Below are 17,532 nucleotides of genomic sequence, written 5' to 3' on the forward strand. Positions count from 1 at the left end.
ACTGCAAAGTTAACTCTTCCCTTTTCCTTTTCTTCTCACCTAAGAAATTTCATTTCCTAAGGCTGAACTGATTACAGAGGGCAGGGATTGTGTCTTTTTCACTCACCCCTACACTCCCAGTACTCTAGAACATTACTCTGGCACAGAGTATATGTTTAACCAATATCCCTGAATTCATGGACCAAGGGTGACAATAAAGGTCTTTGTGCAAAAATAATTTTTTATTTGTATTACAGGAGCATTTAGGGCAGAGCCTTCATGTGCTTAGTTTAGGAGCATATCAAGGAGCACAAGAGATTAGGAGTAGCTCTTCTGGCCATTCCTAAACTAATCTTATTAGAAGATATAGAATGACCACAAGCTCTGTACTCACTGATAAGAGTCTTTTCATAGCGTCACTCTCAATCATCCACCTTCATCCTCCAGCTCCATTCCACCCACAAAGTCCTCCTGTTTACTTATGACTTTATACCGTCTCATGGCTTTTTCCTTTCTAAACACTCTTCTCACCCAATTCAGCAAAGCGCTCATGTGCCCCTCCTTCAAGGACTGCCTACCTCTTACTGCACCTACAACTTCATCCAGGGAGAAATCAAAGGATACAAACCTACCTATCTCCAGTCATTCTATTCCTACCTATTCTACCTAAAAATATGCCTTCTATAAATATTTTTCAGGGTTAAAGCAGTCTTTGCAAATATACAGGCCTGTTGTACCAAACATGCTCATTAGATGATTAGTACCTCAGGTATACAAATATAAGAAACTACACAACGATGACATTCTTGACTTTATAACAATGCACTGTTTCTATTGTATAGTTTCCTTGGTTTTAAATGATTTCACAGGTAGCAGAACAAATTTAAAAAGCAAAGCTTTGAAATTATCATCTTTAGTTAATGAAGGAAAGATCTAACTTAACCAAGAGAAGTAATTCTACCTAAGTCATTAATTGTTTCATAATTGTAGCCTACCATTTTTTTCAAATGAGAGTTGTCTAAGTTCACTTTCTGTTGCATAACAGAATACTAGATACCGGGTAATTTTTAAAGACAAGATTTATTTGGCTCATGGTTCTGGAGCCTGGGAAGCCCAAGAGCATGGCACTGCATCTGGTGAAAGTCTCATGCTGAGATCCACTGAGCTCACTGGACAAATTTCACTTAGAGCCTTAAAATACTGATTTTCTGGAACATGTTCTTAGGTCTTCTCTAAATGAAAATATTAGACTCGATAGTTTCCGAGGTACTAGAGGTTGATGTGATCTTATTTGCATGTGGCCCCATCTTTCACATTAGAATGTAATCCTCTCATGGGCATGAGAGACGTAGTCTATTTTTTTTTTTTTTTTTTTTGAGACGGAGTCTTGCTCTGTTGCCCAGGCTGGAATGCAGTGGTGCAGTGGTGTGATGTTGGCTCACTGCAACCTCCACTTCCCGGGTTCAAGTGATCTCCTGCCTCAGCCTCCTGAGTAGCTGGATTACAGGCACACACCACCACGGCTGGCTAATTTCTGTATTTTTAGTAGAGATAGGGTTTCACCTTGTTGGTCAGGCTGGTCTCGAACTCCTGACCTTGTGATCTGCCCACCTCAGCCTCCCAAAGTGCTGGGACTACAGGCTTGAGCCACTGCATTTGGCCACACCTGTAAAAATAGCCTTATGCTGTTTTTAAAACTCTCCTATAGGAGCTAAAAACATAGAAGATGAGTATCAGGCTGGGTGTGGTAGCTCACACCTGTAATCCCAGCACTTGGAAGGCCAAGGTGGGCAGATCACTTGAGGCCAGGAGTTCAAGACCAGCCTGGCCATCATTGTGAAACCCCATCTCTACTAAAAATACAAAAATTAGCTGGGCATGGGGGTGCACACCTGTAATCCCAGCTACTCAGGAGGCTGAGGTGGGAGGATCACTTGAGCCCAGGAGGCCAAGGTTACAGTGAGCCAAATATTCAAAAACAAACAAAAAAAATGTTGAAATTCACTCCAGTGGCTGGCAAATTATTAGGGAAATATTAGAAAAGTCAGAAGATTATAGTCTTAAACCTTTTGGAAGGCTGAAAGGTTTTAATGGAATAGGCTGAAGGCAGCCAGTTCATTACATTAGAATTTTAAGTCATAGTGTAAGATTAGAATAACAAAGCTTCCCCAGTTAAGTCTGTTTATCCCACATCTCTTTGTCTCTACTCTGTTTACTCAATAAACTTTGTGCTGGATGGCCCTCTCAGGGGAGGTGGAAGGGGAATTATCCGTTAATGGTGTTTACTCTGGGCCCCAGAACCGAACCAAGACCTTTTATCATTTGTAAAACCACTCTTTTAACCATGTTAATTATCCACAAGCATGTTGATTTAGAACCTCTGTTATTAAATTTATACTAAATAAATGTGAGGAAGGACAGGGAGCTGTCGTGGCTTAGCTGCAATCACCCTCTGATAGCAGCTGACGACCATCCCTAGCCCACTCAGATTCACAGTATACTAGGTGTGAGAGTGCATTCATTCATCTATCATTGAGTCAGGGTCTGCAGGACAGACCTCTGCAGGTGATGATCAGCGTCTCAGGTGGTGACCCCGACGTGATACTTGTCACAGCTGGTGCCCGAACAGGGACCTAATAACGTGACTGACGCTACAGCCGGTGTCCCCATGTGAGGAGACCAATGCCACAGCAGGTGCCTTGGTGTGAGGAGATCAATGCCACACAAAACAAAAAAGCAATGGGAAGAATATATGAACCAGGTTTTTCTTTCAGAGTGGTTAGGGGCATAGACTCTAGATTCTGCTTGCACCCACATTTGCTCTGCTCCTTACTGGCTAAGTGAGTTGGATGAATTATTTTTCAGTGTCTTAGTCTTTCCATTTGAAAAATGGGAATAATCATTGTTCCCCTCCAATTGTGAAAATTAAATAAATTATTGCATGTAAAATGTTCATAAAAGTGCTGGGCATATGGAACGAGCTCAGTATTTGTTACCATTACTGTTATTACTGATACTCCATCAGATAATTTTAGGTGATCTGTAGGTAAAGTTTTCATTTGAATATTTGTTTATTTTAATATATTTTGAAAAAATTTAATGTATTTTGAAAAATAGGGCTGGGTGCGGTGGCTCACACCTGTAATGCCAGCAGTTTGGGAGGCTGAGGTGGGTGGTAATGCCAGCAGTTTGGGAGGCTGAGGTGGGTGGATCACCTGAGTTAAGACTTCCAGCCCAGCCTGACCAACATAGTGAAACTCCATCTCTACTAAAAACACAAAATTAGCCAGACATAGTCATGTACGCCTGTAATCCCAGCTGCTTGGGAGGCTGAAGCAGGAGAATCGCTTGAATCCAGGAGGCAGAAGTCGCAGTGAGCTGAGATCGTGCCATTGCACGTTAGCCTGGGCAACAAGAGCGAAACTCCATTGCAAAAGAAAAAAAAAGAAGGAAAGAAAGAAAAATAACATGTCATGTCTATGATTTTATAAATATTAAGTCACAGTAAGAGTCTAAGTTTTTAAAGGAGAGTTGCTTAAAGTTGACATAAAGAAAAATAGTAAATAAAAGCTAGTATAGATAATATGTAAAAGCAAAAATTCCCAAACTAGAAAATACTGGAACTATACAGTGTTCATTATGTGAATGTTCATACTGAAAACAAAACAAAACAAAACAAAAACCTCTTTGCTTGAAATGTCCTGGGATGAACTGACATCTATGCAGAAGGGAATTAGATAACCAATAATTATTAGGTCAGCTGGTAACAAGAAGATTTCAATGATCAAAACATTGATTGACTTCTTTCTTCATAAAAATAGAAACTGTATTTCTAAGAGGTAGGACAAAAGGAAATTAAAAGACATATTGTGCATATGTGAAAAAATGTAAATGCTAGTATGCTGTTAAAGGTAGACTTTGTACCCAGACAGGTGACTCTTAGATTTTTTTGTCATTATTCCAGGGGTCACAAGAGATTCTGTGATTTTTGAAAGAGAATTTATGGAGTTTCTAATAGACTGCTAACTGACTCTGGAAGACATAAGAAGCAGAAATGATTGATTGCTCCATTCCTGCAATTGCTCTAGCCCACTGTATGCCTATGATGTGGTTATGACATTGTTTACTGGGAGCCTGTAATGCGCAGGTTATTTCCTTGTTTACAGAGGGAGAGTTCCCACCTGAGGCCTGGGGAGGCTTCAGAGGAGCCTTGGTGGTCAGAAAAGGTAAGACCATTCTCTGCCATGCCAATCAGGAAGGCCCTAGAGGTTTACTGGTTTCGACCCAGACCTTTGGTCTTGGCTCAGTTGAGGAACCAGCATTTGAGAAGAGCACACCCATTTTTAGGAAATAAGGCAGATTATTAGCTATGGCAAAGGAAACCAGACAGATATCACACACAAATGCAGTTAAACCAGCACTTCAGAGCCAACAGGATTTTCTCATAACTTAAGAAATCTGTACTTTGAAAGGTGGCTTTTGTTTTTATATTTAATGTGGATCATTTTGGTTTTCTTTCTTTAATGCTTACTAGGGTTCTTGTTGAAAATGCCAGCCTAACACTGTGCTAAGGGGAACAAAAAGAGAAAGGGGTGTGAAGAGAATTCCCCTGAGGTCAAATCTATCATCCACATCAATTGTACTGGGTTGCTTCTGTTCTGTTCTTTAACTTCACAAAACCCATGTGGTCTGGTTGTAGCCTTATACCCCAATCAAATGCACCAGGAGGAAAATTTAAAGCTTTTTCTATATACTACAATGCCATGTTTTATCCATACTCGAACCAGAATTTGAAAGGAGAAACAGTTTTATTCTTTAGGAATTAAGTACAGTGAAGCCATAGGAATCAAGGGAAGCTACCTCCACAATATCTGAAGAAGCTCCTTCTAGATGGCCAGGGTCTAGGGGGTGAGCAAGGAGGCACCATATGGCTGCAGAAGTTAAGGAGGCATTTGTTCTCATGGTCCTGCAAAGGCCTCCTTAAATTCTGAGACCTGGCTTGCCTGACTCTAAGTCCCTCCCTGCTTCTGTCTCCTGGAAATCTACAGTTTATGTTTTGTTTTAATGAGAGAGGTCACTCCCTTACAAAAGTCCTGCCTTAATAAACGATGCTTGAAAAGTTACTGAGCTGGTTTAGAAAAAGAGGGAATAAAAGAGTGATAAAAAGGAAATATACTAGATCTCAAAGAAACCAAACCTATTTAAAAAAAAAAGTCTGAGTAGGAATCTACAGGTTATTTCCTTTTCTTTCCTATTATTCCTCCCCAAAATAACTCTTCCATATGTAATACAGAGGTAATATGCAGTACAAGGGCAACCTTAAGAAATGGTTTATTCTCTGTTTAAAATATGAGTTCTTTAAATAGGAGTTATTTAAACAGAGAATAAGCCATTTCTTAAGGTGTTTCTGGCATCCTCAGGTATAATCACTTTTCAGTACAACTTTTTATTAACATAAACACAAGAAATGTATTAATTAATGCCCTTTGACCTGACCCTAAGCTAGGCACTTGTCCCTGCTATAAACATATTCTTAACAAAGACACTGACATGGATTTTTATGCACAGATCAAGAAGACAGGACAAAAACATTTAATCAAATATGTAATAGAGAATGGAGTAACAGTTTATACCAGTCTAACACAAGTGCACGGAGTGAGGAGGAGAGAATGCTACTAGGCTAGTGCCAGAAGAACTAGATTCAAATTACTGAGTTATCATGTAAATAAATGTAGGAATTACATTAAATAATCTCTAAGATCCTTCCAAATTCTAAGAATCTAGGAATGGGGTCCAGGGACTATACACTTAGGGTGATGTTCAGATAGAATTGCTTCATCAAAGTGAGGAGACAAAGTTCTTGTTTTCTCCATTCACTCTAACATTTGCATACTCTACTTAAAATTACCAAGGCCAAATACCTGCTGAGTATTTAAGCCAAGAACAGCTAAAACTGAATAAGCATTGAAAAACGTTATCTCTTGAGATTACATCGTGTTATTTCATTCATGCAGCCAATAATTTAGAAAACATTTACTAAGCATCTGTTTGATGTAAAGCACTGTGCTATGGAGATTATACAAATGAATGAGCAATTGCTGCCTGGACTTAAAATCTGGTAGGCTGTCCTGCTTAATAAGAACACAGATAACCAAAATAAAATGGTGAAGATCCACAGGAGAGCTACAAAGCCCTGTAAAGGAAGCACAGCTCTGGCTTGGAATCCTGGTCCCCACTTAAAGGTATGTGACTATAGAAGAGGTTAATTTTCCTTCAGTTTCCTCATCTATAAAATGAGGATATTAATAATACCTTTTTCATAAGGCTGTTGAGAGGATTCAATGAGATAATAAAATAAAAGTGACTTAACATCATGCCTGATACAGCGTAAATACTCAGTAAATGTTAGTTATTATTGTCATTATCATGGGAATTCAGAGTGGTTGATTTGACTTAGGAGAAAGCAAATAACTTTCATAAGGATATAGTGTTAGAATTGGGTGTTGAAAGATGGGTATATAGTTGAATAAGTGGTACAGAAGAAAGGAAGAGGAAGGAGGAAAGAGAGGGACAAGAAGGAGAGAAATCCTCGCTATAGTATAAAGTTCAATTTGGCTGGAGTAGAAAGTTCCTTAGCAGAAATGATGGCTTGAAAAGCAGTTTGCAGAAGCTACATATAAATCACAACTTTTTTTCTGTTAGTTTCCCTTCATCCCCAGTCATGTTCTAGAAATTAGCATGGTAGTTAAAAACATATCAAATGTTATTATTAATGCAGTCAGTATTAAAGCCCATATGAGTAGATAAGCTCAAGCATCTAAATCCAAAAACCTTATGTATTTTTTCTGACCCTTTCTGGAAGCAATCTGTCAAATCTGAAAAAGCACTAAGAATTCTTATGTCTAAGAATCAAAAAACAATTCCCAAGCCAGGTTAAAGTCACTTAACATCTCTGGGCTTCAATTTCCTCTTAGGAAAACATATACTACTGTGACTTTAGGATAGATGGATAGATGGATAGAAGAAACACTGAGATGGTAGGAAGGCCACTGCAGTAGGGGAAAACTTGCCAATCTCTTTGGGTTGATACACGACACAAATGCAACCCTGGATGTGAAAGCACTTAACATACTTGTATTATATAAAATATTAGATATTTTATTTTTGAAGTCATACCAACTTAGACCTGAATCCTACCTGATCCACTCATTTACTAGTTCTATGACCTTAAGGGAAAATAGCCAGAAACTGCTATGCTCTTCACACTATTGCTGGGCTTTTACTAAACAAGCAATGTGGATCTGGTAATGGCATTTCCGCCCCCCCACACCCGCATCAGTCACTTAGAAGCATATGCAGGTTCTAATGACATAATTTCAGAAATTCTTGTTTTTATTTTAACACTCATTTCCCCTTCCTGGGCCATTTGATTTTGCACTTTATTTTTAAATGCCTCCAATCCCCACCCTCTACCCTTTTTTTTTTTCACATGAGGCTAAGCCTAAAAACTAATGAATCATAAATGTACCTCTTCCACCAGGCCTCCCTTTACCTTTCTAAGCAGAAGCTCTGACTTTTTGTATGCCCTGTTCTTTCTAAGTGCTCAACAAATGCTTCTTAAGTTAATAATAACATTGAAGAGTCCACACTTGACTGGCCAATATCAGAAACATCCAAATGCTGTTAGCTGAATGTGGATCCAATCAAAACTAAATTTTATTATGTGTTTTCAACAGTAATATTTTTAATGTGTTGAGTAATATTTTTAATTTGTTAGGCACATTACAATCTTCTACATTTATCTGCCTATATAGCATTTGGTCTTCACTGGATCCTTGTCAAATTGTTTTGGCAGGCATTATTTTCTATTTTATATATGGGAACACAGACCCAGCAGGTCTGTTGTAGAAGAGCCAGTCAGAAACCAGGACCTCCACTTCCAACCCAGCAATCCTTTCATTCTGATACACTCCCTCTGGGAAATTCTAGAAACAGTCAGCAAAACAACCAAGAACTAAAGCAGCTTATTTTTTCATATGTAAGTGAATACCAATGGCAAATGACAATGGGAATGTCTGTTAAGAAATACCTAATAAGCCTGGTGCAGTGGCTCACACCTGTAATCTCAGAACTTTGGGAGGCTGAGGCAGGCGGATCACTTGAAGTCAGGAGTTCAAGACCAGCCTGGCCAACATGGTGAAACCCTATCTCTACTAAAAATATAAAAATTAGCCAGGCATGGTGGCAGGCACCTGTAGTCCCAGCTACTCAGGATGCTGAGGCAAGGGAACCGCTTGAACCCAGGAGGCAGAGGTTGCAGTGAGCTGAGATCACCACACTGCACTACAGCCTGGGCGACAGAGCAAGACTCTGTCTCAAAAGAAAAAAGAAAAAAAGAAATACATAACAAGCATATTGATCAATTGACAAGATATTTTAAAGTGTAGGCTCAATCAAATATTTTTTTAAAAGGATGCATGATCCTGGCCAACATGGTGAAACCCCCATATCTACTAAAAATAGAAAAATTAGTCGGCCATGGTGGCCCTTGCCTATGATCCCAGATACTTGGAAGGCTGAGGCAAAAGAATCGTTTGAACCCTGAAGGCAGAAGTTGCGGTGAGCCTAGATCGAGCCACTGCACTCCAGCCTGGATGACAGAGCAAAACCCTGTCTCAACAACAACAACAACAACAACAACAAAACGGATGCCTGCGTGGAGGGCATGAAATATTTCCGTTAATCCAACCTCAACCTCCATTAGTCCTCCACAAGGCCTATACTTAAATGATTATAAAGGGACTTCACTATTTGGAGCAAAGAATACAAAGACTGTCATAAAATGTGCCATGTAATATTTATCCCACGCAGTATAAACTATAGATGGGAATAAACTCCACTCAGTCCCCTAACCCTCCACACTCAGCCCAAACCCCATATTTACTCCTTATTTTGGGCAAAGGTCATATATAATTATTGCTAATAAGATGTGGGGGTTTTTTTTGATCCGTAGGTTAAGATGACAAAAAAAAAAAATTGCCTTGATAACATTCCAGTCTGTTTTTCTTGAAAAAGTCGATGAAGCAAAGAGGAAGTTACCTCTTAAAAGTAACTTATCTTTGATCAGTGCTACCAGTCATTTCAGAATCACTAGCTCAACCTTCCAGAAACGAACGGTTATGAAAGTATTCAAAGAGCGTCTCAGGCTTGGCACAAGTCCCTGTACTGGGCAGGACGGAGACGGGGGTGTTCAGTCCCCAGTGTGTGAGCACCCGACCTCAGGTTCATCCCACAGGTTGGCGCCGCATGGGGTAGCGGCTGGGCAGGCGCCCTCCAGCCCCTGCGCGGATTGAGGACCGGGGCAGTGACCTTGACGACCCCTCCGCTGCCCGGGGGGAGGCTCGAGATGGTCACGGGATTGGGATAGTGGCGTGACAGTCTCTAGGCGGCGCGGGACGGACACCGCACGGGGCAGTGGCCAGTCCGCCCCTCCGGGGCCAAGGAGAGGCTCAGCGGCGCGTGGCTCTGCGCTCTCCCCAGCTCCTCCAGCGCCCCGCCCGCGGTGCATCTGGGGCCAGGCTCGGGCGAGCGGCCAACCCTACCTCCTCGGTGGCCGTGGGGCAGTAGGAGATGAGCACGAGCGTGGTGAACATGTTGACGGCGAGCCCGAGCAGGGTGATGGAGTTGGGGGCCATCCAGAGCGGGATCCACTGGAGCAGCCAGGTCCAGTAGAGCTGCAGCGGCGGCTCGAGCAGCGAAACACCCGCCGCGCTGTAGCGGTGCTCCTCCAGCCGCCGCAACTGCGCGGCGCTCAGCGGCTCGCCCAGCGCCCTCAGCCAGCGCGGCGCGGGCTTGGCCCCGGCGCCTGCCGCCATGGCCGCCTGCGGGGCCCCGCCAACGCCACCTAGCGCAGCCCGCGCTGGGCGCTGGGGGCGGGGAGAGGTGGAGGGAGGGGCTCGCGTCCCGGCCTGCGCCGGTCGGGCCTGCGCGGCGAGGTCGAGGTCAGGCCAAGCTGCCCAGGTCCCGGGTCCCAGGTCCCCGGTTCCCCGGTTCCCCGGGCCCCCGCCCCCGCAGCGGTGGGGCCGCGGGTGCGTTTCGCGGGTGGGGCGGGGCCTCGGGGAGGGGTCCGACTAGGGGCGGGGAGGCGGGCGCGGCGCTCGCGGGTCACCCTCGGCGCCCGCCAACGGCAACTTGCTATTGGCAATCGAGGTCCCTGACTCCCCAGGGGCCGGCTGCGCTGAGCCTGAGGTCCGATTTCTTCACCCAAGGCGGGCGTCGGATTACGCCCTGAGGGAGTGTCCTCGCAGGGTGCACCGCGACAGAGCCGGCTCCTCTCCTAGAGGTGGGAACACGACTCCGGTTGCCCTGGGTCAACCACTGCAGAACCACGCTGGCTGCCCGCGGAGCCTGGGGGTTTTCGTGTGGGAACACAGTTTTGCAGGTCTGGGGTCACCTGCTTGGTAAACACAATTCTCCCTTCTTGCACGGAGGAAGGCGGCCCTGCCATGTATTCGCTCTAGAGACCCCCTCACTGCGGGTTCAGAGACCAAGGTTTTGAAACTGAAAATCAGGGCTTAGAAACACTATCTAACAAGGAGACCAAATGGCTTAAACCCCAATACCTATTTTTTTTTCCAGCGCATTTGATACCAACAAGGTTGGCTATTTTTACACACGATCTTCCCTGGAATTGAGGGCAGGAACCCAGGCGTGTCCTCCCCCTGCACCGGGGAACAGGCCAGCTTGCTGCGCATTGGTGGGTCGCTGGCCCCTTATCTCACAGTGCACTCACTTGGACAGGGGACATCTGTCATAAACATGTTCTGTTGCACAACCTGAGACAGGCCCTTGCTTTGCTCTTCACTTCATGGTTCTGATCTGTACGCACTTTCTAAGACCTAGGACAAGCCAGAAATCACTTCCAAGACACTTGTGTGGCGCAACCTCTATCAGCAAGTGCAGCAGGGGTCCACAAACTGCTCCCTGTGGGCCAGACCCAGCCCACCACCTGTTTTCCTACAGCCCTCCAGCTAAGTATGGTTTTTACATTTTTAAATGATTGGGAAAAGATCAAAAGAATACTATTTTGTGACGTGAAATTATATGAAATTCAAAGTTCAGTGCCACAAATAAAGCCATGTCTATTCCTTACATTTTGTTTGGCTGCCTTCACGCTACAGAGGCAGCAGAATTCAGTTGTGACAGAGACCATACGGCTGGCAAAGCCTGGAATATGTCCTACTAGGCCCTTTAAGGAAAAAAGTGGCAACCACTTCCTTAGAGCAATGAAGATGTCTACAGACCAAGCATGTATGTTTTAGGAATATGTATCTCCTCATCCTTAATGTGAAAAGTGATGCTGACAAATGCAGGAAAGGAAATGGAATGATAGAGATCCACTTTTAACAATGCCGGCTTATGTGCAGTGAACTGGACAGCACCTACTTTTTAATTTACCAATGCCATGAATTGTCCAAGGAAAAATCCTTTTTCAGATTAGCAAATTTTACTGTATTAAAAATAATTTCTAATGTGCATCAAAAGACGTCATAAAGAGAATGAAAAGGCAAGCCATAAACTGGGAAAAGGTATTTCCTTCAAATAAAACCCACATAATACTTACCTGGCAGGGTAGATACCATGATCACGAAGGTGATTTTCCCAGGGCGAAGCTTATCCATTGCACTGTGCTGACCCCTGCGATTTCCCCAAATGCAGGAAACTCGACTGCATAATTTGTGGTAGTGGGGGACTGCGTTCGCGCTTTCAAAAAAAAAAAGAAAAAATAATAAAAAAAATAAAACCCACAAAGACTAGTACCCAGATTATGTAAACAACTCCTAAAAATCAATCAGAAATAAAAATAATCAATGGGGCTATGTTCAGTTTCTATAGCAGAAACCCTGGAACATGGTAATGTAAAGAAAATACTTCTCTCTCACATAAAAGAAGTATAGAGTTGGCATTCCAAGATTGGTACCAAGGAGTTTGGAAACATACCAAGATGTTTCCATGGTCATCAGGAACTCAGGCTCTTCTGTCTCTCTGCTCCAGTATCCTCTCTGACTTGTATCTATAAGGTCATCTCATGGTTCAGAATGGCTGGTGAAGCTCCAGTCATCCTATTTGCATTTCAAGCAGCAGGAAGTAGGAAGAGGAGAGGAAAAAGAAAAAGGTAGATACCACTGGCTGGCAGGCAAACTGGGGTGCCTCTCCAAAAGTCCCAAACAGTACTTCTCCGTACAGTAGTCCCCCTTTGTCCCTGGTTTCACTTTCTGCAGTTTTAGTTACCCACAGTCAACCATAGTCCAAAAATATTAAATAGAAAATTCCAGAAATAAACAATGTATGAGTTTTAAATTGCATGCCATTCTGAGTAGTACAATGAAATCTCGCACAGTCCCACTCTTCCCCACTCAGGACATACATCATCTCTTTGTCCAGTGTATCCCTACTATATATGCCACCTGTCCGTTAGTCATTTATTAGCCATCTTGGTTATCCAATAGAAACAACATGGCATATATAGGGTGCTGTACTATCCATAGTTTCAGGCAACAGTTGGGGGTCTTGGACTATATCCCCTGGAGATAAGGGGACTTTGTATTATACATCTCATTGGCCAGAACTTAATTAATGTGCCCTACCTGAGTGGAAGTGTTAGCTAGGAAGAATAGATGGTTACAACCACTTGAAAAACAACCAGGCATTTTCTGATAAAGTTGAACATGCATATACTCCAATACCACAATTCTGATCCGAGAATATATCCTAAAGAAATTCTTGCACAGTTATCACAGGAGATAGGTATAAGAATATTCATGACACCTTTTTTGTACAATAACCAAAAGCTGTAAATAATTATATGTCCACTAATACTGAATGGGTAAGTAAACTGGTATTTTCAAGTAATTTAATATTATGTGGCAAGTTTAATATAGCAGTAAAAAAATTAATGAACTACATGTACACTTACGAACATGAATGAATTGCACAAGCATACATTGAGTGAAAAAAAAGCAGATATATTAGTCTGCTTGGGTTGTCATAACAAAATCCCATAGACTGAATAGCTTAGACAACGGGACTTTATTTCTCATAGTTCTGAAGGATGGGAAGTCCAAAGTCAAAGTGTGTTTCTTAGTGAGGATCTCTTCCTAGCTTGCAGATGGCCACCTTCTATGTTCTCACATGGCACAGAGAGAGAGAGAGAGAGGAAGCTCTCTGGTGTCTCCTTATAAAATCCTTATAAAAGCACTTATCCCCTCATGAAGGCCCCACCCTTGTGATATCCAATATCCTAAAGGCTCCATCTCCAAATACCATCACACTGTGGAGGACTAGGACTTCAACATATGAATGGGGCTGGAGTAAGGGCAGGATACCATTCCGTCCATAACAGCAGGTCATAGACAAAATGCACACAGTATTATTTTACTTACATAATGTTCAAAAACATGCAACTGCACTTCACAGTTCCCATGTGTCAAAGCTATGAGGAAAAGAAAAAGAATTGTAAGTACAATCCTGCTAGTGGTTACTCCTGATAGGAAGGGAAATGCAATCATAGAGGGGCACATGGCAGGTTTCAAAGATATTGGTAATTGTTTTAGAATGCAGCTAGGCAAACTACAGCAGCCTAAAGGAAATAAAAGTTGATTTTTCCCACATTGATGTCTGGATAGGCATGGTAGGGCTGCATGGCAGCTCGATGGTGTCAGAGACACAGATTTCTTTCATTTTATTGGTCTGCCACCGTTAGGATGTTGTCCTTGTCCTTGTGGTCAAAAGTGGCTGGCCATGACTCCCAATCAATTCAAAAGAGAAAAAGAGAAGGGGCTGCTATGCTCCTTTCTTCTGAAGGCCATGACCAAAGGTTGCACACATCACTTTTGCTCTCATTCCACTGGCCAGAACCTGGCCACATGGCTACTATGCCTAACTGCAAAAGAGCCTGCAAATGTAATCTTTAGCCAGACAGCCATCTGCCCAGCTAAAATTTCTTGTTATTTATTTATTTAGAGACAGAGTCTTGACCTGTCGCCCAGGCTGGAGTGCAGTAGCGCAATCTGAACACACGTCAACCTCCTTCCAGGTTCAAGTGATTCACCTGCCTCAGCCTCTTGAGTAGCTGAGACTACAAGTACGCACCACCACACTCAGCTAATTTTTGTATTTTTAGTAGGGATGGGTTTTCACCATGTTGGCCAGGCTGGTCTCAAATGCCTGATCTCAAATGATAATCCTGCCTTGGCCTCCCAAAGTGCTGGGATTACAGGTGTGAGCCACCACAGTTGGCCAAAACAGTTCTATTATTATTGAAAAGTGAGACAGTGAGTATTGCAGGGGGCCATCAAGCTGTCTCAATCACAGTTAAATTTTAACTGAGTAGTAGTAATGTGTTCATTTTACTATTATTTATGCCATCTATATCTATATATATCTACATATATATAGATTATCCTATGCCAAGCATATATATGATATATATCTACATATATATTTATACTATTTACATATACATACATCTGTATCTACATATATCTGCATAGATATAGATGGCATAAATATTTGTATATTCTACAAATACGAAATGTCATAATTTAAAAATAGCAAAAGTGTAAATAAAAAAACCATTTTTTAAAGTACTCTTCATGCTCTAAGGTGATTTTTCCCTGTGCTTCTTTGCTGAATTTTAGGAAATTTCAAATTAATTCGAGACATACTAAGGCATATTTATTTCTTCTACCTTAGCCCTCTCTAACATACTCTAATGTCAAAAAAGTATATTAGAGATTTCCTAATATTATTTCTGGCATCATGGCCCCCTTCCATTTTCACGGTTTGTTACATAGTGAGTGATATATACAGTGTTTCCCCCTTTTCTTGAGTTAAACTGGTAGCTCACATTTATGAGTTTCTATCCTATGTTAAGCACTGTTCTAAACATCAGGAGTTATCTCAGTTACTCCTCACAAAAACTCTGTGAAATAGACCATTGTTATCCCCATTTTACAGATGAGGAAATTGAAGCACAGTGAGGTTCAAAAACTCACCCATGACTGCACAGCTAGTGGAGCGGTAAAGCCCGGATTCAAGCCCATGTAGTCTGATTTCAGAGCTTGTGTTCCCAACGACTGCAAAATGCCACCTATTAACTTACATGTATTAAATATAGGACTTTAGTGGGTACTTTTGTCAATACGGAACAGTCGAATTTCTATATATCATGTTGGTTTTGTGCCATTGCAGTCCATTCTAAATATTATGACAAAAATTATTGTACTTAATTTACTAAAACTAATGATATATTCCCTTGTTCAGAAACCTTCGATAAAGTCCAACCTCCCTCACTTGGCCTTTGAAGGCCCACTCTACCCTCCTAGTCTTACCTCCCTAATATCTCTTCCCCCATTCTTCTCCCTGTCTCATGCTCCAGCTGCCTGAGCCCATTGGCTGTCCCCAAACGCACTCTCATTCGTTCCCTATTAGGGAGTACCCTCAGTCCCTTATTATTCCTATCACACTGCCCATCACTCAAGACTCAGCTTAAATTCCACCTTCTCAAAAATGACCTCTCAGATTCTTCCAGTTTAATCCTCTACTCCTACACAACCAGAGCACTTTGTACACTGTTACGCAGGCTATCTTTGTTCAGTTATTTGTGTATTGATTAGCCTCCCCACCCAGGTCATAAAGTGGCAGACCATCCCTGCACTGAGTGTGTTCCTCAATGTCTGGCATCCGGTAGACGTCCATAATTCAAAAAAAATTATTCAAAAATAATTACAGACACACAGAAAGTTGCAAAAATAGTACCAAAAATCCCTTGTACACAGCATCCTCCTATGGTAACTTCACACATTTCCGAAGCACAATAGGGATGCATAAATGTTTATTTGATGGTTTAACTAAATTGAATTCCTTTCCCAAAGGAGAAAGAACATCTTGCTTTAGGCTCTTGGTTTTACTACTAGTTCTTTTGTGTAACTTTCAGTGATGTTTAAAATCTTCCTTAACATCCTCAATCTCTAGGCCAACTTTCCAGAAAATGTTAAACAGTGTCATACAGGCAGATTACGTACTGTTGTGTGTGAAATAACCAGTTAAAAGTCCATGGACTTTCATTAGTTTGAAAGAAAGAATGGGTTGCAGTAAGAAATCACCTGGCTAAAGGCCAGGTGTGGTGACTCACACCTGTAATCCCAGCACTTTGAGAGGCTGAGCCAGGCGGATCACTTGAAGCCAGGAGTTTGAGACCAGCCTGGCCAATATGGTGAAGCCCAGTCTCTACTAAAAATACAAAAATTAGCCATGCATGGTGGTACATGCCTGCAATCCCAGCTACTCAGGAAGCTGAGGCAGGAGAATCTCTTGAATCCAGGAGGCGAAGGGTGCAGTGAGCCCAGATCATGCTACTGCACTCCAGCCTGCGCAACAGAGTGAGACCCTGTCTCAAAAAAAAAATCACTTGTCTAGGCTTGCGTTGCAATAGAATTTTATCATGAAGGATCAAGCTATCTGTGTGTTTAGAATTCTGAGCTTTAGACCTATAGGCTGGAGTATTTGTCATTAGTATAGTTTTATGGTATAATACTTGCTTTACTTGCTTGAGTTTTGTATTTTTATGGTTTTGTACTTTGAGACTCTAAAGTCTAAATTTTATGGAACTATGGTACTTTACAAAATTAATGGGTAGATAGGCAGTGTTCAATAATAGATTGATTAAAACCTTTGCTCTCCTCTCTGAAAATGCTTAATTTCCTGGAAGGATCAGAAAACAAAATTTCACAATACAATCCCTGAGATGTTGTAATTGTGCCCTTTATCTGAAATTGCAAAAGCGATTTGGAGTTAAGAAAACTGATTTCCTTCAGAGACACAGTTCTTAGCATTGGATCTTGTTTATATCCTTTAATCATTTTTTAAATAATCTTTTTCGGAGTTTATATCCTACTGCTCTAAAATGCTTTCTCTGGTATGATTTGAGAAACACTAGAGGGAACATCCTTCCTCAAATACTCCTTTTTCAGGAACCCAGTTTGCCTAAAATCCCACAGTGAGTTAGCTTTTGAGTTAGGCTTTTAGGAGTAACAGTTTAAGTTCCATCTAGACATTAGGCTAGGTCATTATCAGGAATACCTGAGAGAGGATATATTTATCAGGACGTTTTTCCTTTGGTACAGCTAAGAGACAATGCCTCTAAATAATAGCCATGCAAGGAACAAGACAGAAAGAGTCTGGGGCATGGCCTCTCCAACATAAACAAGCACACGAATTCCTGGAGATCCTGTTAAAATGCAGACGCTGAACTTAAGGATCTGGGGCAGGGCTTGAGAGTTTTCATTTTTTTTTTTTTTTAATTGTACTATAGGTTCTAGGGTACAGGTGCAGATCATGCAGGGTTGTTGCATAGGCACATACATAACCAGGTGGTTTGCTGCCTCCATTCCCCCTTCATCTATATCCAGCATTTCTCCCCACGTTATCCCTCCCCATCCTCCCCACCACCTGCTGTCCCTCCCCTAGCTCCCCGCAACTGACCCCAGTGTG

The 17,532-nt window shown here is 42.1% G+C and overlaps 1 protein-coding gene and 1 pseudogene across 4 annotated transcripts in view; one reads left to right on the top strand and one right to left on the bottom strand.

The window, feature by feature from the left end:
* The window catches only part of CHPT1 (choline phosphotransferase 1), a 39,366-nt gene extending 29,512 nt beyond the window's left edge, over nt 1-9,854 (bottom strand). For all 4 annotated transcript variants that reach the window (XR_010343840.1, XR_001110100.3, XM_012469234.2 and 1 more), the window contains exon 1: nt 9,582-9,854. Coding sequence is in view for 2 of the 4 variants with exons in the window: in XM_012469234.2 (XP_012324657.1) it covers nt 9,582-9,854 (273 nt within the window). In the remaining 2 variants the exon portion in view is untranslated. The remainder of the gene's footprint in view (nt 1-9,581) is intronic.
* A 1,740-nt stretch (nt 9,855-11,594) lies between these two features.
* Nucleotides 11,595-11,748, top strand: LOC135276285 (U1 spliceosomal RNA; annotated as a pseudogene).
* Nucleotides 11,749-17,532: the final 5,784 nt, after the last annotated feature.

This window comes from Aotus nancymaae, unplaced genomic scaffold, assembly GCF_030222135.1.
Source record: "Aotus nancymaae isolate 86718 unplaced genomic scaffold, 86718_ANA_hifiasm-v0.15.2.pri h1tg000021l, whole genome shotgun sequence".
Classification (NCBI taxonomy): domain Eukaryota; kingdom Metazoa; phylum Chordata; class Mammalia; order Primates; family Aotidae; genus Aotus; species Aotus nancymaae.